Raw genomic sequence first — 20,800 nt, 5'->3', positions numbered from 1 at the left:
TACAACAGTGTTCCATAATAAATTTTGCCTAGCTATGTCACACCTCCATTCCTGGACCACCTTGCCCAATATGCTTTGCCTTTCTGGTCTTTGAAGTTGGTGTCATAAAGTTTCTGCGTATTAAGTTGTTCGGCATGAGCAGGTAATTTTGGCACACAGCAATTTTGCCCATCTTCTGTTTTTCTCACAAGTCTTGGAGTTTTGCATAATTCATTTTAGATTCTGTAGCCAACAGTATCTATCCAATATTTATTCCATCCCCGCCTTTCTCACTGCCAATCCAAATTTTTTTCAGGTGGCATCATGGAGACCTTGATCTCAGGAAGGGCTTTCCTATGGAGTAATTGTGATTTGTTTAAAACCAACAGCCAAAACAGGCAGTGGCTCATGACTGGGAAGCTGAGGAGGGAGGATCACAAGTTTGTGGTCTGCCTGGACAACCTAGTGACATCTTGTCCCAAAATAAAAAAGGGGATGTGGGGATGTAGTTCAGTGTGAAGCCTGTGGGTTCAAAGCCCAGTACCAGGGCGGAGAAGATCACTGCCAATATAGGTCAATGTAGGGTACCTAGTGTAAGGCCCTGGGTTCAATCCCCAGTAACCCCACCACCAGAAAAGCAAAAACAAAACAATGTTCCATAAAGACATTTTTTATTTTAAAATTCTGCATCTGAAAACACAGTATGACAGAAAGCATCTATATACACCTGCAGTGTTTTTGGTATGATACAATATTTAATACATCCACTTTTCTGCAAAAAATTTTGCTTTGTCAGACAGAAACAAACTCCCCTAGACAAAAAATACAGCTAAGGCACAATTTTGTTGTTGTTGTTGTTGTTGTTGTTCTGCTAAATGAAGACAGAAAGGGTGCAAAAATGGGCAGGTAATGCAGTCGTTTCTGAGAATCACATTCTACCTTGAGGAAAAGCACTCTGATGATTAGAACTTTCATTATTGGTCAACTTCAGATAGTTCAATCTCTCTTAAAATACTCCTTTAAATAAATAGCAAAATATCTACATCTTTCAGTGTGTGCCATGTGAACTTTCTCTCTCTTTTTTTTAGACTTTATTTACAGAGTCTCTTTTTTAAAATCAATACATTACAAAATATTTCTGTACAATTGTATGCATATTATGATCTATAACAAAATAGTTATTTTTAAAAACTATATCACCGCATGTCTTTGAAAACAGTGAGGGAGACAGTAATAATTTATCATGAGGCCTCTAAAACAAATGCTATCGACAACATAGTAATATTTTTAAAAAAGAAGACAGAAAGACTACAAAGATGATTGCGCTCAATTCCAGTGAATTTCCTATGAAAACCTTGGGGTTGTCTTTGGCCTCCATCAGTGCTAGATGGTGAAAGAGCAAGGATGGAGTCTGAAGGCGGCGGGGGTGGGGGGGAAGGGTCCCTTTGAGAATTTGACCCATCCACTGGGAATATTTAATGCTATTACTTTCCAGGCAGGAAGGACAAAGAGATAAATTGAGAATTGCTCTTGACTTACCCTTGATGAAGTACAGGAAGTCACCCAGTCTTGGGGGAAGGGGAGGCTTGGAAAGCCAAGATGGTGAGCACCCTGCTGGCAATTCAGCCAGCCCCTCACAGCAACTCTTTAAGAGTGCTTCAGGAGTCTGCTAAGCTTCACGTGAGCTCTCGAGCCCCATTTTGCCCATAGGAAAAACAGAAGAGCATTTTTCTTAAAGATGATATTTGTAAGCAATTTCTATCGCATCTTCAAACTACAGCTTTGCAGCCCCTGACTCAGGAGGCCACCACAAAAAGCTTCAAGACGCTCTTTTCTTCTGGACAGTGGTGAAAATCAGAAGGAGAGGACATCAGCTTTCCAAAATAATTTTAAGGCCACATTTCAAAAAGGAGAAACCTAAGGCTTTTTTGGAGGGTAGGGGTAGGAGAAGCAAGTTGGAGGAAAAGGCAGAAAGGAGACAGTATTGGGAACGGGATAAAAAGGGGTGGGGCCTGCTTCCCAGTGGTGCCTGCAGGCAGAGGCAGTCGGAGCATTTCCAGCCAAGCGGGGAGAGAAGAGAGGCCACTTTCTCCCTGCACGGGGTTTGGCAAGAGCTGAACCAAAGACAACGCGATGGGTAGACACGGGTGGTGCATGAAAGCCCTCTGCAGTCTTGAGAGGGTCCTATACAGTATCTTGTTTGCAAGGTAAGAAAGAATAATACTTCTAGGTTAGAGAAAGAGATGGGAAGAGGGAGAAAGAGATGACAGGAGAGAGGAAGGGAGAAGAGAGGAGAGAGGAGAGAGAGGGAGAGGGAAGGAGGGAGAGAGATGGAGAGAGAGGGAAGGAGAGGGGGAGGGAGGGAGGGAGAGAGAGATTGCATAGATTGTTCATTTAGCTCCAGCAGACATAGACACCTTCACTCCCCCCAGGTAAACTTCTCAGCAGGACACAGTGAGGTAGCGCCTGTGGTTGACCCATGGGCAAAGTCAGGTAACTGAGGCAGAAGCAAAGAGAACATCTTGTGAACAAGCACAGCTCTGCTTGGTTTTGGAGGAAGCTTCCAGAGGTGGCAGATTGGTTGCCAAGACTTGAGATGTGGAGAGTCCTGCTGTTTCACTCAGCATTCCCTTGTCCTGGACCCTGTCCTTGCCATTTCTGCCTGGCATGTTGCAGTCCTAAAGGGTAAGGACCTAGGCAGATAAGGACCTCTGGATGTGTAAGGGAGGACATCCCACCCCTCCAGACTGCATTCCTGTTTCCCTTCAGCACACACTGTCTTGGGACCAAGACAGCTAACAGGACAGCCCTCCTGTGTGGGATGGCTCTTGGGAGGAGAACCACATCAGAAATTCCTATTCTTTCAAAAATCCAAGAATTCTTCTTTTGCTTTTCCTTGTGTTGGCTCTTTCCCTCTCTTCCACTTGATAAGACCTCACGGCATTTGAAGCCATCTCTCCAGACAGCATTTTACTGGGGGTGCATAAGTGGAACTATGGGATGTTTTTTCTCACACTGTTAAAAAATTAGCTAACATTGAAAGGTCATATTTTCTGTAAACATATGCATTTCTGGCTTCCCTTACCAAACTGGAAGATGCCACTGCAACACGCTTGCATCCTTCCATGCAATGACAGGCTGGAGCTGAGTAGCAGCTGCTCTTTCCCAATGGGTCCCACATATGCCAATCAGACCACAGTCCCCACCACTCCCTTTGCCTTGCATCAATGGCTTCAGTCATTTGTTTGTGACCTGGACCTCATTAAGCAGTCATGACTCCTGCCATTGAGTGGCCCTTTGATCTGGCAAACCTTCTTTGCATGCTCAAAACTGAGCATGCTGATAGCAGTTTCTAGTGTACTTCCCACCTTTGAAATGTTACTGAGGAGTTAGTGTCCCAAATCCTCAGTGAATATGGTTGTAAAAAGCATCCCTCCTCATGCCTCACACCTGAGAGCTACTGCTCTTGTCTATTCTGTACCTTTTTGGCAGAGATCAGTTCCAGTCAATGACCTCCTTGTATATCTGCAAACTAGGAATCAGGAGGAAGAAGTATCTTCATATATGCAGGCATGTTTCTAGAGTGGTGATAAGCCAACCCTCTGGGGTAGGGGTTGTGTGGTGATATTCTCTCTAAATTCTATATGAAATGTAAAAGTTACATGAGCAATGAGAAATAAAACCAGAAGGACTCTCCTCTGATCCCACCAGAAAGGCTTTTTCCAGTGCAAGGAAGGAGCATACTTCTTAAAGCAAGGGGCCTTTAAGAGATTGCTCACCTCCTCTTCGGGGATATACTGCTTTGTACAGGACTTGGGAAGTGGGATTTGGAAATGCTGGATACCTGCTGAGATTCTTTTCTTTCTGAATGTCATTGGATGAGTGGGAAATGCACAGACAACAGCATCTAGGGATATTTCCTTCTCCCCATAAGCTGACACCCAAGTCTCCCCACTTAGCTTTCCAGAGACTCTAGGGATCTGGTTAGTAGGATATCATCCCTTCCAGCCTCTACAGACAGTGATAGGGTTCCTGAAGAGCATGGCTCCCAGGGAGAGGGATCCCCAGGCAGGTGCAGCTCAAGGATGCCTGACCAATTGCCTCCAACAAATACACTGTCGGCAGACATTAAAAATAAAAGCATTAACACTGGCTTTCCTGAGAAACATCTATTTTTCTCAAATCATGCTGGGTGTTGTTTGGAATTCTCTTTTCTTATCAAATGCAGTATCTGCAAAATTATTCTCTGGTCCAAAAACAGAGGAGACAAAGAAATACTGATGCGACTTCCGAGCTCCCAGAATTAGTAGCCACGAGTGAGGAGGAAAGCCTTGGGGGAGGAGGGTGGTCCCCATAGTAAGTCACCTCTGCCTTTCTCCACTTGTTCTAGGATGGAAGGAAGTCTGAAATGTCAGTGAGTCAGGAGCGGCCTTGCCTCGGAATCTGCAGCTCCCGTTGTATCCAGGGACCTGCTGAGACTGAGCTCCTGAAGCCACTGAACGTAACACTGTAGAAAACACAGAGACCTAAAAGCTGAACAAGGAAGGTAAGGGGAAGCCTCCCAGACCTCAGCAGCCTCAGAGAAGCCCTGACCAGGGGCAGAGGCTGATGGAGAAAGAAGATGTAGTACTGGACTGGTGGTTCTCATAGTCTGTAAAACCACTTAGAGAACCTGTAAACTTTCTGAGAAAGCCACTCTGAGGTCCCAAAATTCACTGTGGATAACAGCTATCTCCTCGGCTTTCCTGGCTGGGTCCCATGACCCTCTTCCCCTTGGAAGGAGCCTGTTCCCCTGTCACTGTCATATCAAGACTCATGGTCAGGTTGGCTATGGGGAGTTCCCTGTGGACCAAGCAGCTCCATGCAGCTTTCTACAGTCAGCACACTGCCCCCTCCCCAAATTTTCAGCCAGCACATCTCTATGCTTGGGTAGGGCAGGGCCATCAGGAATTCAGCACTCTTGCATTTGAGTGGACGGATGGGGCTAACACCCTGCATAAGGAAAAATGAGGCTCTAGAGGTCCCAAAGGCACCTGCGTCATGCTGGTAGATGAGGCCAGCTGAAGCTTTCTCATGGTGTCCAACACCCCTGCTTTACTCTGAGAACAAGGAGGATGTAGGGCTGACATATAGAGACAGAGACAGAATTAGAGATAGAGATAGAGAGGGACAGACAGACAAGGGGTGGGAGGGAGGAGGAAGGGAGCCTTTTGTGAATAAAGGCAGCTTTAGTTAGTAAGATAACATAAATGACAAGCTGCAAAAACAGCACCTACTAATTAGTCATTGACTAAAACATATTAAATAATAAATATCTAGTGTCCCTTCTCTATGTCCTCCATTGCCAACGGGACATCTTGCCTTGCTGGGCGGGAGAGGGCAGCACAGCAGACAGGCCACGAGGTGGACCATAGTAATTTGACACCCATGCTGGGGAGATGCCAAGGACCGGCTCACCTCGGAAGGACAGGTGTGACTTTCCCCAGTGAACCCTGTCATCCAGGGGATGTGAAGATCAGGGAGGAAGGGGTGCTACTGGGGAGGTGCCCCAGACAAGCCGGGGGACGTGGGAAGGAAACCCTTCAGTTTTCTGGTAACTCTAGCACTTTGAATATTTTTTTAATTTTTAAAGAACCTTTAGGAACATTTTTGAAACTCAATTGTTTTTATATTGCATGTGCAGATGGGCCTGTTGGCACTCTGGAAAAGGAAGGGCATGAAACTGAGAGGCAAATCTGAAATGCTTTTTTTCTGGATGCGAGAAGTCTGGTCCATGGGTTTGGTCACTGCCAACAGCACCAAATGTGCGATTCACAAAGGCTTTGGGGCCTGACCTCAGCACGGCAGGGCTCTGGCAGATGATGGGTATTGCTGTACTGTCTAGCTCAGGAGTTTTGTTCCAAGCAATCTCTTGTAAGTTCCACGGCCATGACCCCCAACATTTCCATTTTCAAGGACCAAAGAGGTCATGGTCTCAGTTTTGCAGCTCATGAACCACTTGGAGACATGAGGCTCATACTCATTACCCCATTTCTACTGCCATTTCTACTGCATGGAGCGTGGCCTAGACCCAGGGACAGCTGGCTGCCACAGGCCCAAGTAGACCTTGGCCAAATGGCTTTCCTGCTCTTCCAGTTATCATGAAGAATAGCTCAGTAGGAGAGAGGCTGGTGAGAGGCTTGGAGCCCTCCCAAACCTGCCACTTTCCTGGGAGAGGCCTAAGCCTGTGACCTTCTGTGGCCTGCTGTTATAGGGTGGGCCAGGGGTTCCCAGCCAAAGGAGTAGAGAGATAAGCAGAAGGGCAGCTGGAGCTCATACCCTCGGTCTGGGCAGTGGTCGTCACACTGGCTTGTGCAGAGCCCTTGGGTTCAGGAGAGGGACCTGAGGAGATGCCCTTGGCAAAGGGACCCCCAGTGAGGTGAGCTTTTGAGGCAGCCTATGCAGCTTCAACCACAGCAGCCTAGTTTTACCCATACCATGAATTTCTACCTACCACTGAGCTGAGTAAATGAAGTTCTGCGGCTCAAAATAAAAGTCTGAAAATCACTTGGGGTGGGGTGGGGTGGGGGGCACAGGTACAGATCACTGGAGGGGAAGACAGGAACCTGCAGGAGTCGAGGGTCAACCAGAAGGGGTGAGACCGCCATGGTGCTGGCACGGAGCCATCCCCACCCCAGAAGCCAGCTTGCCAAATGTAGGCCGATCCACTCTGGCCTCCAAACTCACCTCCCCCACTGTTCTATGGCCAGGAGGTCCACCCAGAGAGGGAGGCCAGGCTTCAGGCCCCTCTGGCAGCTTTCCTGCTGAGATTGTGCTGTGGTCCACATGTGGCCAGTGCTACCTGAGCCGGCCATCAGGTTTGACTGCCCCCAGCTCTGACTTGGGGTCGGGGCTGAAGGAGCTCCAGGCTGTCTGACTGCAGGCCTGCATCACCGGACAGGAGGTAGGGCCCGTGGCACAGATGTCCATTGTGGTCCACATCCTGCCCACTAGCGAGTCCAGCCAGCTCTCCAGCGCTGTGCCTGTGGAGGCTGCATTTCTCCGAGCCTGCTCCACTTGGGCAGGAATTATGGGCAGGCTGAGGACTGGATTCAGGCTCTGGAAACTCTGCTCCATGTAGGCACTGCGGGGGGGCCCGTTGTGCAGCCTCAATGCCTCCTCTGAAAGCCAAAGAGAATGAGGATAGCTTTATTAACTGGGTACCTTCGTACTGTGTACCTGGGGCTGCACTGGGCACCGTGTCGCACCTCTTTTAATTCACACAACAGTCTCACAGGGTAGGCTTTTAGCCGGCTCATTTTATAAGTGAAGAAACAGCTTGCCAGGACAGGACTTACTTTGTGCTGGGTGTGGTGCTTCCTCTATTCATTCCACACCTATTTATGGAGCCTCTGCAATGGTCCAGACATTCATTCAATAGTTACGTATGCATCCACTTTGGGCAAGACATTAATTCAACATATACTTATTAAACGTTTATTATTCACAAGACATTTGTTGATTTAGTTAGTGGATATAGATATATGAAATGTGTATTACTGTAGAAAGCAGGCTCCATTGTAGATAGAATGAACTGAAATGACAGTTTATGTTACAAAGGCGGCCCAAGAGATCACAGCCTCGGTGGGGGGCCCCTCTGTACTTCCACTCTGCAGTGGGTGGGAGGCAAGGAAGTCTGCTCACACTGACAAAAGGCGGGACATTCCATAGGGGCAGCTAACACACATTCAAAGCTTGGGATGGGAACCAAATATTGTGGTTGCTGCAAAAAAACTCATGAAAAATGAGGTTAATGTGGGAAGTGCTGTTACGGTATCAGCTCCTGATGCTTGCCTCTATAATTAAATTTTCTTCAATTCCACCTCATCAGATTTCTTGAGATTACCAGGGATGCATGAATAGCAAATTACTCGCGATGAATCATTTTACAAATTGCACTGCTCCCACCTTCATGTTCCCTGTCATTGGAACATCGTTAACAAATACAATTACTGAAAACAGGGGAGAGGGAGCTGGTCCCAAAGGGGCAGAAGGACCCCTGGTCTTCCCGGGCATGGCTGGGAAGAGCTTTGCCTTCTTTTGGAACTGTAGGACCCAGTGCATGGCCTCAGGCTATTTTCCTGGGTGGGGGTGGATTCAGGACTGCGCCATTTTCTGTCCTGTGTGTATCCGAAGCAGTAAAGATGCTGCCTGTCATTTCCATCCCACTCCTCCACATCTGGCTTTAAGGACCCTGAGGGACGGTCGGAAGTGTCTCTGGTGAAGGGGACACCTAAAGGTCTTAAGTGGTTGGGCTCTGGCCTGCCTAGTACCAGAGGAGCTGTCTTTTGCCTCCTTCATAGGGGAGTAAAGAAACAGGCTTCCATCTCAAAGAAACATGAGTTTTCTGTCTTTAGACTTAGGACAAAGCTTTAGTGGAAGCTGCCAGGATTCATGTCAAGACACCCTCTTGTAGGACGTCTATGTCCTTCTCTCCTTTTTCATCAGCAAAATGAGTGGCTCAGAGTTCTTCCTAGTTAACAGGGACTATAACATGTTTCACACTTCTGAGTTTGTGAGTCATTCTATGTATAATTCCAAACACAGCCAGCCCTCCATGTCCAAGGGCTATACAGTCACAGATTCAACCAACTGTGGATCAAAATATTTGGGAGAAAAATTGGGTCTGTACTTCACATTGCTTTTTCTTGTCTTGTCCCCTAAGCAATATAGTATAACAACTGCTTACATAGCATTTACATCGTATTTGGTAGAGATTGCTTGAAATAAAGGCAAAGATGTGGGTAGGTTATATGCCAATATTATGCATTTTCTATAAGGGACTTGAACAAATGTGGAATTTGGTATCTATGGGGGGGTCCTAGAGCCCATTTCCTGCAGATAACAAGGGATGATTATACTGATATCCAGAAATCCTATTACTAGGAGTTTGTTTTATGGATGTGCATACATAAGCACAGACATTTCATGTTCAAGAATCTTCTTGAAGCATTATCTGTAGTAACATCATCAGCAACAACAGAAGCTATGTGCCCACCAACAGGGGACAGGCAGACTCGCTCCTTCACACACTGAAATTCCCTCAGCTTGTAGAGTCTAGACACTAACGTAGAGAACAACATAAGCAAGTTTCAATAAAGAATGTATTACTGCATTCCATTTTAAAAAGCAATGACGTTCCTGTGACTTGTGATGTGCTATGTGTTTGTTTTCAGAGCACTAAAAAAAATCTAGAAGGATGTATGCCAAATTGCTGGCAGTGGTTGTTCCTGGAAGTAGAATTTTAGCAGGAAAAGGTTGTTCCCTTTGTAAAATAAGGTGAAGGAGACACAGAAATATAAGAGTACATCCTTTGGGTGGGGTAGAAATGTTGGCATTCTGGTTTGCCTCTCCTTCATGTCCCCTGAAGACCACCGTCTTGAAATCTGTGCTTACCATTCCCTTTCCTCCTTTACAGTTTTCTATCCACACATGGATGGTGAAATAATATACCAGTATTTTTTCCTGGTTTTGAACTTCAAATAAATGCATCCTAGTTATGATTTATTCTGTGGTTATTTTTTTCCTCAACATCATCTCTTAAGGATTCTCTGCAGGTGATATCTGTGGCTGTGTTTTGCTGATGTCAATGCTGCATAGGACTCTGTTGTACAAAGAGATGACAAGCAGTCCTTTCACATATGAGACATTTTCATTAATTTTGATATGGGGTTCTCATAAGCACTTCTGCGAGGACCATTCCTGTGCAGGTCTCTAAGGACTAGACCTGGGAGTGGAACTTCTGTGTGCTAAGGGTGTCTATGTTCAGCTTTACGAGGGGTGCTAAGTGGTCCTCTAAACTTGTTTTGTCCACTTATCTTTCCTCTGGAACTTGATGAACGTCCATTATTCTTAATCCTCATGAGCATATAGTACTGCCCAAGGTTTGTATGTTTATTTCCCAACATGCCAGGTGTGAAGTAGAACCTCTTTTTGCTTTTAATTTGTACTTCTCTCATTATTAATGAGGGTGATCAATTTTTACATGTGTGGGCCATTCACGTCATCTCTTTTTCTCTGCTTTTTTTTTTATAGTATCAGAGATTGGCGATCTTTTCTTTTTGTAAAGGGCCTGATCTGTACTGATTCCTTCAGAAGTCATGAAGTCCTTTTTACAACTATTTAACTTTACCACTGTAGAAACAGGGGCCCCCAAGTGGAAACAGACACCAGGTAAATGAGTGGACATGACTGCATTCCAATAAAGGTTGACACACAAAACCCAAGTGCTTGTGGCTTGGAGTCCAACTACCTCTGATTTATGGGATTTCTTTATATACTCTGAAGAGGGATATTTCTCAAAAGTAGCTATCTTTCACTAGTTTCTCATTTTCCTCAGGGTGTCATAGCTTTGGTGAACAGAATTCCTATGTTAATCCTTATTTTCTAAACAGTAAAAAAAAACCTTGCTGAGATTCAATAACTGCCTTGTATTCTTTCTCGTCTTGCCTTAAATATGATCAGGGCCCTCTGGAAGTCTGGTGGGAGAGTATCTAATAAACAGGTATCTACTACATAGGCAGATGATATCACCTCAGTGTGCAGGTGGGAAATTAGACGGCTCTCCAGGGCAAACAAGTAGGAGAAGGCACAAAAAACAGGGGCTGCTCTTCTGCAAAGCAGCCACATGCTCGACATAAGGGCACGCTGCCGAGGCTGGGGACTCTGAGGTCTCTGCGGATGGACCCTCCACTGCAGAGACATTGGGAATACTCACCTGGTTTGATGGGCTGCCTGTTTGAGAAGGTCAAAGGTGCAATGAGGAATTTGGTCTCTGCAACGGGCACCCAGTGGTGGAGTATTTTCACTGTCCAGACCCCAGGCCTCAAGGGCAAGTTCAAAGGGGGCTTGTAGTGGGTGAATTCAGCAGTGGACTCAATCAGGATGTCATAGGTGGCTGCGATGACATTAACAGGGTCCACCCAAATGACAGTCACAGTCACATTGGGCCCTTTCCCCCATTTCTGCATTCCTACTGGCTCATCCATGGGCCCCAAGAGACCACCAAAGTTCCGGAACAGCCGCTCCTTGGCATCCCAGTCTGTGCCGACCTGAAACAGGAGAATCAGTCATGAAGCCATTGGATGTGGTCTAGGGTGCTGGTCCCAAAAAGGCTGAGGGCTTCATATGGCCATTCACAGATGAGGAGACTGATGCTCCTATTGTCACTTACTCATGATTGTACAGCTGGTAAGCAAAAGACCTGGGGTTTGGGCCCAGCCTGGGGAAACACAAGGCCTGTGGTACTTTTACTAAACCACTGGGTTTCCTGTGCCCATATGTGGTGTATATTTAGACAAAAGCCAACAAACCCAGAACTATGCATGGAATACACGAATAGGTGAATACCAGCTCGCAGGCCTTTCCAAGAGACACCCCTTGCCATGAAACAGATAAGGCTGGTTTCTGCCTGGGTCCTCAGTTTTCCAAATCACACGCCTCCATGAGTGCACTGGATCTGAACAAGGATGGAGCCCACTGCTGGAGCAACCTCACCAGAAGCTGGGAGTTCCTGCTGTACTCCTGGGAAGAGCCAGCTTCGGCTTCTCCAGCTCACTCTGAGCCAGGCCCTAGGGATGGGAGACATCCTGTGATGCATCCTTCTCACCAGCCAGCTGGGGGGTTGTGTGGCTTTGACTCTCAGGAGTCTGATCTGGGCTTTCATCCTTCTCCTTTGGGGCTGGCACTGTACTCGCCACTGGGAAGTCAGAAAGTACTTCCATGTGCTCTCATCAGCCTGGGGATTCCTAGCACACTCAGCCCAGCACTAGTCCCACCTCAGATGGCTCAGAGCCCTTGCCTGCCCCTCGATGTCCTCCTCATCCTGCACCCCACACGGTAGTCCCTCAGGTCCCTTCCAACCCAGGTTCCTGCTCTGTCTCTCTTGCAATATCTTTGGTCAGACTCTTATTTATGGCGCCTCCTTGGAGTTCTCTGATCTCCAAATCAAGAATGGCCCTTCCCTCACTGTCATTCCTGCTGCTTTGCCTTCTACCACTGGGACCAAGCACCACCTCCCAGCTGCCACCTCCTCCCATTAAGACATCAATTCTCTGTATCAATGGAGCCTCCCCTCTTTGGCTTCCCACTCTTTCATGGTGCCTACTAATGGCTTCCACATACAGTAGGTGCTCAAGCAATGTCTACCCAAGGAATAAGTGAATAACTTGTGAAAGCAGAATCATGCAGATCCCCAACACTGAGCTCTGGGGCTATTTCAAGTCAAATCAAATGAGCGGTCTTCTAACTTGAGAAAAAGTGGCACTGTGTTACAGGAGGACTAACCCGAAACACTGAGGGTAAAGCAGCAGGCACCCTGGTACAGATGGTATGTGCTTCTGGGTAGGCACTGGTCCTCCAGTGTCTGTGTGCTCAGGGAGGGAGTGGGTGTACACGTCTGCCTGGGGAAGCTGGCAGCGTCCCCTGGAGACGGGAGCTGCCTCACTTTTCCTGTCCTTCCCTTGAGTTACTATGTTGCTCCACGTTAATAACGAAGCAGGGCTGACTGGGTGCCAGGCATGGCATGAAGCACATGGTTGCAGCAATTCATTTACTATTCCCAGCTCTGAGAAGGAGAGACCCATTACTATACTCACTGTACAGATGGAGAAACCAGGGAAGGGATTTGTGACCACTCAGGGGAGGGGGGACTCTCTAGAACCTTGTCCTTGGATTTGCCAAAGAAACAGAGAGGAGCGGTTCTCTAAAATCGGAATTCTTTACCAAGGACACAGGGCAACGATAGCTGTAAAGCAATGAATAAAAATTAGGGTCTGCTTTCTTAAGTGAGGAGCACAAGGAGAAAGTCAGCTACCACCATCAAGTGGAGGTGAGGGTTCTCCTGAGACACAACTCTGCTACTATCACATGCCGTGACCTCTGAGACCTTCCCCTGGGCATCAGTGTGGAAGCCCACAGTTAATGCAAAATGATCAATTACTTGAATTTAAGCATGTGTTTGAGTTGAAGTTCAAGCCTGACATACTGTTTTCCAGCTCCTAACCCACTCAAGGCTCCCCCTGCACTTGAAAGACAATCTGAACATCTTTCTAGGGCCTGCAAGATCCTATCCCCTACAGAGATCTAATGCCCACCTGATGCCCTCTTACCCTCTGTGCTCTGGCCACCCTACTCTTGTTGCTCCTTGAGTACTCCAGGCTCCGTTTTAGAGCCTCAGGGCCTTTGTACATGCTTTCTCTTTGTGGAGAATGTTCCAAGTTTCCCCATAGATGGCTCCTTTACTGGTTTTAACTTTAAATTGACATCTTTAGGAAAGCCTTTCAGAATGAATCTTTCTATCTGAGGTAGTTTCCATTAATGTCCCAGGTCTTCAGCAATCAAATGAATGAATGGAGTTTCATTTTCCTTGTAACCGCCATCATTAGCTGGTATGTTTTTATTCATTTAACTGTTGTTTTTGGCTGGCTTCCCCACAACACTGCAGCTCCATGACAAGAGGGGTGTCATCTATCTGGGTCACTGCTGTATAGGCCCTTTGTGACAGCCTACAGAAGGATGAGCTTCTCTTCTCTAAGCCAGTGGCAGGGATTGCCATGGACTGGACAGATCTATCTGAGCTATTCAACAACACTGGTCACCTGCAGGGCACTGTGCCAAGGCCCAGGCAGTGCTGAGACCAGGGAGACTCAACAGCTAGCGAAGTGGCCTTAAAGCTCTTCCCTTCATTCATGTTCAGTTCTTTACATTTTCTAGTACAAATGTGTAAGATTAGAAAAAAATCCAAAATACAAGACTAGGGCTTTCTACAAATCTTCCACTGTTATTTCTGCCAGCTATCTTACTGGTTCTCTCACGAAGACTACTAGAGCCATAGGAGGAACCCTCACAAATCACTAGCCATGGAGTGGCCACCAGCACCTGTCACTGCTATATGTACCCAGTCACCCAACAGCAGGCTAAAAAACAGGCAGAGCCCAGACACCCGACATCCATCTCTTTAATGGGACATTAATGTCTTCAATGGCTGCTCAGGCCTCCAGCACAGCATCCAACTGGGGCAGTGTCTAATTACCCCCTGACACCGGTAATTTATGGAGTGGGCTTCCATGGCAGCTCAAACCTAGCCAATCCATTTGGAGCCTTTATTGAAAAGGTTGGCTTAACAACAAACTCTCACTCATGCATGTTTGACATGCGGACCCGTACAGTGGGGAACAAATCAGCAAGGCAGGACCACAGGTGGCTAAAGAAGGACTGGCAAGGAGAATATAAGCAGGCAAGACTCCCTCCCTCACTACACTCCTAGCCTCTCAAGTTTCTGCACATTCGAAAGTCAGACCCTTTATTCCTAACCCCCAATTCATTGAGAATAATCACTTCTCTAGCTACTTACTGATTCAGGGAAGGCAGAAATCAGAAGCTGGAGTTTCATGTAGGCGGCATTACCCAAGACCAACCATATTCACCCTTCCCTCCAGGATGGCCACCCAAATGCACTTACTCATTCATTCAAAAATTATATTCAGAATCTACAAATAACATGTGCTTTTCTACAAATGGCATGTGCTTTTCTGTAAATGATATGTGCTGAGGACACAGTAGTGAATAAGAGAGGTACAGCTCTAACTGTTTTATGAACAATTAACAAATGATCAGATAAATCAACAGGAAAATTTTAGGTGGTAAACACTATGAAAGAAACTCAGAGGAAGTGGCAGGCAGATAATGTACTTATTTAGTCTAAGTGGGATCTAGGTAAGGCTTCTCTGAAGGTACACCATTTGGATTTAGATCAGAGTGACTGAGAATTAAAGAAATGAAGCTATGTGACAACCTGGGAGAGAGCATTCTAGATAGGGGGTCAGCACATGCCAAGCCTGAGGCAGGAACAAATCCGGGATGTTTGACAAAGACGTAAGAAATGTGTGTAAGTAAGGGGAAAGTGGTCCTAGACAAAGTGAAGAAACCGAGGACAGAATATGTGGGGCACCTTGGGCCTGGAGGTAGTGCTGAAGTTAAAGGGTGGCAACAGGTACATCATCTCTCCAGCCAGAATAATAAATAAAAGATGGGGAAACGCCACTCTATGGATTTTTGCATTCATACGTCTACGTGTTCATTCCATGCATCCATCTGTCCATCCATCTATCCATGCATGTATCTAATCATATGTCTTTGCATGCATCCATTTATCTACTCATCCATTCATTCATCTATCCATACATCTATCCATTCACAAGCCATCCATGTGTCTACACATCTGTCCATCCATCCACCCTCCCTCCATGCATCTATATACCCATGCATCTACCCATCCATTCACTCATCCAATCCTGTAGTCAGTGACTGATCTGGAATTTATTTTGAGCTAGACCCTGTGCTAGGCAGTGGGATGACAAAACACAAGCATGGCATTTACGTTCACAGAGGCCTAGGATCACTTTTGAGCTCTTCTACTTCCTCGTTATGATCCAGAAAATCATGAGATCTCCATAAGCCTCAATTCTCCAATCTGTAAAGCTGTAGTGACAACACTACTTCATGAGGAAATTGGCTTGTTACTGGCATGTTATTAACACAGGTTTAGGTAGAATCACCAGCTAGGATGAAAAATTAGAAGAAGAAATTCTATTAAAGAAACAGACCAACCTTCCAGGTTGGTTTTGGCCACTAATGGTGATATCTCATTATCTCCCTCCTCCCCCACTGTTCAAGATGCTGGTTCAGACTAGAAAGTCTTCTCCAGGCCCAGAGTGAACTCATTTTTACAGTTCTATAAATCCCTTCCTCCATCTTCAACAAGAAGTGTCAGAGTGGCACAGAACCTGGTAAGGCGGCTGCCAAAGATGATGACGTGGACAGGATCAGGCCTCTTACCTCAGAAAACTGAAGTCTCCCGAAGTCGCTGGGGGGACTTGCGATCTTGAAGACTTTCTTTGGCATCACCCATGTCTCCAGGGTCTCGAGTTTGCTCACCGCCAGATTGGTAGCATGATGCTTAATCAGAAAGCCCTGGAAGCGGTCAGCAAGGAAGTACAGGTGGACAGATGCTGGGTGGCCCATTGGGTAGTACCTGAAAACACAAGAGCTCATGGGTGAGACCTGTGGTGTGCAGCATCCCAACAGGGCCCGCCAACACTGTTAGGCCTGGTCCTAAAAGTGTCCTCAGTTTATGCGCTGCTTACCATATTCTTTTGCATCAGTCTGGAAGCTGCTCCTTATGTATCTTTGATCTCAATGACTATGAGTAACTTTTTTTGCTGAGTTAAATGTAAAACATGCTGACTATAGAAAAGTACAATAAAGAAAACAAAATTACTACTTTTAATGCCTTGTCCCATAAATAACGTCAGTTCACAGATATTTATTGAGTCCTCTGGTGCCAGGTACTGGGGAGTGACAATAGTGTGCAAATGCTGTCTACTGACTTATTACCCTGAAGCTTCATTTTCTATGCATATATCTGCATAAATATTACATAGCTGGGATCATAATGAATATACTGGTTATATTCTACTTTTGCTCCATAGGATTTCCTGAGCATTTTTCACATTTTTTTGAAGCATGTCTAAAAACAAAATTGTGTGTGTAAGTGTGTGAGTTCACTGCCACCATGGCATCCTATATATATTTTACAAAGTTCCCTATCACTGGACAATAAAGGATTTATAATTTTTTGCTTATTCTAAACAATGCTGTATTACACATCCTGAGCAAAAACATTGTTTTGGAATGTCCTTTTGTTTCTTTAATCTCCAAGGGGCTCTTTAAGTCTGCTGTCTGTCAGAAACACTAATTTATGCAGTCACTGTTCTTACCACGAGCATTTGCCTCTTATTTAAAAATTATTGTTAGTCTGAAATACATACACATAGAAACACACACAGCCATATGTAGATAGCTTGTTCTTTTAAAGATCATGTCTTTGATCCACAAAGGCTTGCTGGACAGGAGGTCAGTGAAGTAGAGATCCCCAGAGAAGGGGAGGGAGCAGGGAGCAGAGAGGGAGGAGAGCCTCGGAGCAGCTCAGTTCTTTCCTCCAACTTGCAAAATACAAAGCTGCTGCTTGTGCAATGTGTAAATGGCACAGTACTAAGAGGGCTCTCCCAGTCCTTAATAACAGCATCTGCAAATCACTGTCCCTGCTTAGCTAAGTGCAGGCTTCCTTTTGCTTCTGATCTGGAATTTTAAGTCTTTATATTCAATTATAATGGCTAAGGAAGCTGCCTTCCTGGGTTGATGCAGCTCCTGAAATCAGTGGCTTGTTACTGGAATGCCTCTAGGGTCTCTACAAATAAAAGCCTGCCTGCACTGACTTCAGACTGTTCGACACTTGAAGCTCCTGCCAACATACTTAGGATGTGGACACTGGAACAGAAAGCCTGGTACTATGCTGCCTCTATACCATAGCAGCTAAGTTTAGACAGGGCTGTCCCACAGCTTTCTAGGATGATGGAAATGATTTATATCTGTGATGTCCAATACCAGCCACATGGGACCACTGAGGAATTGAAACCTGGCTAGTGTAGCTGAAGGCACTGCATTTTTAATTTTAGTTAATTTATGCTTAAATAGCCACTTGTGGCTCATGACACCTGTAATGGACAACACAGATAGAGTCATGAAAGACTCCGTAGTTGGCTGGGTTGATGTACCCAAAGCCTCATGTCTCCTGGGTTCAAGGAACTTTTCAGATTTCCTTACATTGACGAGACAGAATCTATTTTCCTATTTCTTGAATCTTCTGGGGGCACACTAGTTCGGAGCCAGCCCTAGAGAAACCTGCACATTTCCATTTGCTTTCCTGCTCTCCGTTCGCCAAGGGAGTATAATGAGCTGTCCTGCTGGAGGATGAGACAGTATGGACGGTCAAGCCACTGCAGCTGTCCCGGCCAATGCCATCCTGATTCAGCCAACCATTCCCAGACAAGCGTAATACAGCCCCCTCCTGATGTGGCCTGAGCACAGATGCAGCACTGAGTCCAGCCTAGACAGGGAAAACTGCCCAGCGGGTTCACAGACTCGAGTAAATCCTTCAAAACACAGACCAGGAGACGTGTGTTATGCAGCACTGCTGTGGCAATGGATAAGAAGTGCCCTGTGAGAGTCTACGCTGTAGGGTGGTGGCACTGTGGAGCGCAGAAGAGAAGCAAGAGTGCTTGATCCTGTGGGAGTCAAAAGAGGAAAGTGTTTCCAGAAGAGGGTGGTGAAGTATGCTGAGGGGTATGCAGGTCCAGAAAATAAGCAATAATCAACAGCACCAGGCATCCAGCCATTCATTTGATTGGTGGCCTTTCCTCATCTTCTACTCTGAAAGCTGTCTTCATTTGAACCCATCCTTCACCTTCCACCCCCCTTTTGCACTGCCGGAAGCCTAGTGCAAGTCAGCTTCACTCCTCACTGGCGCTTCCTCCTTCTGCCTACTTGGACTCCTACATCCTGTTTTCACAGCAGTCATGTCCGTCACTCCCGGCTTGCATGCCATGAGAAATGTCCTTAGTGGTGCAATAAAAGCCAAACTTATTCCTTGTGTCTCTTTTATTTTTGTGTATTTTTTCTTTTTTCTTTTTTTTTTTTTGAGGCAGGGTTTTACTGTGTAGCCCAGGCTGGCCTTGAACTTGCAGAGATCCTCCTGCCTTAGCATCCCGAGTGCTAAGATTACAGGTGTATGCCCCTTTTTCCCAAGCCACCACCTTCTAGACTTAGGGACCTTATTTAGGATCCTTAAATATGCTAAGGTCTTTTCTGCCTCAGGGCCTTTGAACATGGCATTCTCTCTGGGGAGATGCTCTTCTTTTCTTATAAGTGGATGGCTGACTCGGTCTTAACTTTATGCTCAATGTTACCACCTCAAGAGATCTTCCTTGACTGCTGACTCTAAAGTCCCTCTCTCATCACTGCCTGGGGATTTACCTTCATTCTCAGCAAAGCATTTATTTCTACTGATCTTTTGTTCCAGCTTATTTTGCTTGGGAACCACCTATCTTTACATAGACTGTGACAGTCTTGAGCTCAGGGGCCCAGTCTGTGTGGGCCATGGCTGAATGAACGGCCAGTGCCTAACACAGAGCCTGACATGTGGTGGATGTTCAGTTAGCGCTTGTTGAATGAGCTAAAATCTAGGATTTCTCTAGACCCTTGTGCTTTGAGGGCACATATGGAGAATGTGTAACCCAATGCCGAGCACAAAGCCCTCTGGTGTCTCACTGTGACTGTGTTTGGTATTGAAACAATTAAGCCTCAGCTTTACACATTTAATACTTAAGTTATTAAAACAGTGAGTTTATTAAGAAGGCAGAAATGATCAGGATGCAAAACAGTAACCTATAGGATGTCACAGATACATTCATCTGACCCAAAGTAGATTTTTTTGTTACTTTAATAAGATGGGTACTGAAAAAATTAAGAGACTCACATAAAAATTAGAATTTCTGAGTTTTCCTGAAAAAAAAGTCAAAAGATTTGCTTGGCAAGTCAAGTCTACATTCTGACAGGTGTACCAGGTTACAGCACCATGGATCCCAGGCACTCTGGGAAGGTGTGGTCAGTGCCCTTGCCAGGGCCACTCTGACTGGTACCTCCTGCCACCTGGCCTTGGAAGGCACCTGGCTTTGAAGGGCTGGTATAAAATATTGACATTCTTATCCCTGGGTAGTGGGTCAGAAGTGAGCTTTATTTTCTTGTTCTCTTAGGTTTGATTCTTCCATTTCAAGGATTTCTACAATGCACATGTGTTACTTTATAATGAGAAAAAAATCAATAAGCATTATTTTTATAAAAGGTCATATTACAGACTGGAAATGTACAACGTGTGTGAAACGCCCAGACAAAATGAGACTCAGTTTTCACTTGCTACTTCCCCAGATACCCGAGGGGTAGCAATTCATTCTCTTTTGCTTTTTGGGATAAGGGTCCTTTGTCCTGATTTATTTGCAGGTTCCCACTCATAAATATATGGCTTTGCCCCGAGCAAGGCGCAATGGTTCCATCACAATAAAAAATGAGACAGAAGCCCAAGGATTCCGGGCCTGAGGCAACTTGACGGCTCACTTCATTCAAAACAAGTACCAGGGGAAAATTTCAACAACCTTAAATAAATTGGGGGTGTCTTTGGAATTTCCTATAAGATCAACCATCTTATACATCCTAGGAAGCTTGGGATTAAAACTATTCCCGGAGGTCATCTCAAGCTTGGGGCAAAGAACTGTGCATTGCGGATGCATTCAGTATCTAGATTCTGCCCCAGACTAGCTAGGGTCAGACATCCAGGGCAACCTTGACCTAAGACACGGTAGCCCAGTGCAGGGGATGTGCTGGAGGTGAAATTCCTGGGCCACTTCAGCTTGGGACAGGTTGGGAGTGGGCTCTTGGGGGAGCCTTTCAAAAGCTTGAGAGAGGAAGTAGCTGTTGGATGATCCTGCCCATGGGAAAAGGTTAGCTATGGGAAGACAGAGGGAACTGTGAGTAAAGAAAATCATCATGAGTTCAGTGGGAGGCTCATATAACTGGAAACTATCTCATGCGATAGGTTTACTACTAATTTTGACAGCGTAAAAATAATGTTTAGGACACCAACAACAACATAAACACTACTGATATTTAGTGAATGAAACACTGTCAAAAATGGTGACAACAACACTACGTAACTCTTAAGGTAGTTTTAGACAATTTTCTCCTTCAAACCTCCTATTCCCTTGTGATGCAATTCTTGTCATGGGACAGATGCAGAACCCGAGGTTCTGCAGAAGTTCATGACTTGCCCATGTGCCCTAGTGAGCAGGTAGAGTTCGAAGTGTAGGTCCTGGTCCCTAACACACTCTGG

General features: G+C 45.8%; 1 protein-coding gene across 1 annotated transcript in view; it reads right to left on the bottom strand.

The window, feature by feature from the left end:
• Positions 1-633: 633 nt before the first annotated feature.
• Positions 634-20,800, bottom strand: part of Xylt1 (xylosyltransferase I) — a 255,186-nt gene continuing 235,019 nt past the window's right edge. Inside the window, exons 10-12 of the mRNA XM_013517878.1 lie at positions 15,856-16,051; positions 10,736-11,069; positions 634-7,139 (exon numbers count right to left, since the gene is read on the bottom strand). Coding sequence (XP_013373332.1) covers positions 6,817-7,139; positions 10,736-11,069; positions 15,856-16,051 — 853 coding nt within the window. The 3' untranslated portion in view covers positions 634-6,816. The remainder of the gene's footprint in view (positions 7,140-10,735; positions 11,070-15,855; positions 16,052-20,800) is intronic.

The sequence above is a fragment of the Chinchilla lanigera genome, unplaced genomic scaffold, assembly GCF_000276665.1.
Source record: "Chinchilla lanigera isolate Chin_1 unplaced genomic scaffold, ChiLan1.0 scaffold00041, whole genome shotgun sequence".
Lineage (NCBI taxonomy): Eukaryota > Metazoa > Chordata > Mammalia > Rodentia > Chinchillidae > Chinchilla > Chinchilla lanigera.
Note: the sequence above shows the minus strand (reverse complement) of the source record. Positions and strands in the feature narration are given on the sequence as shown.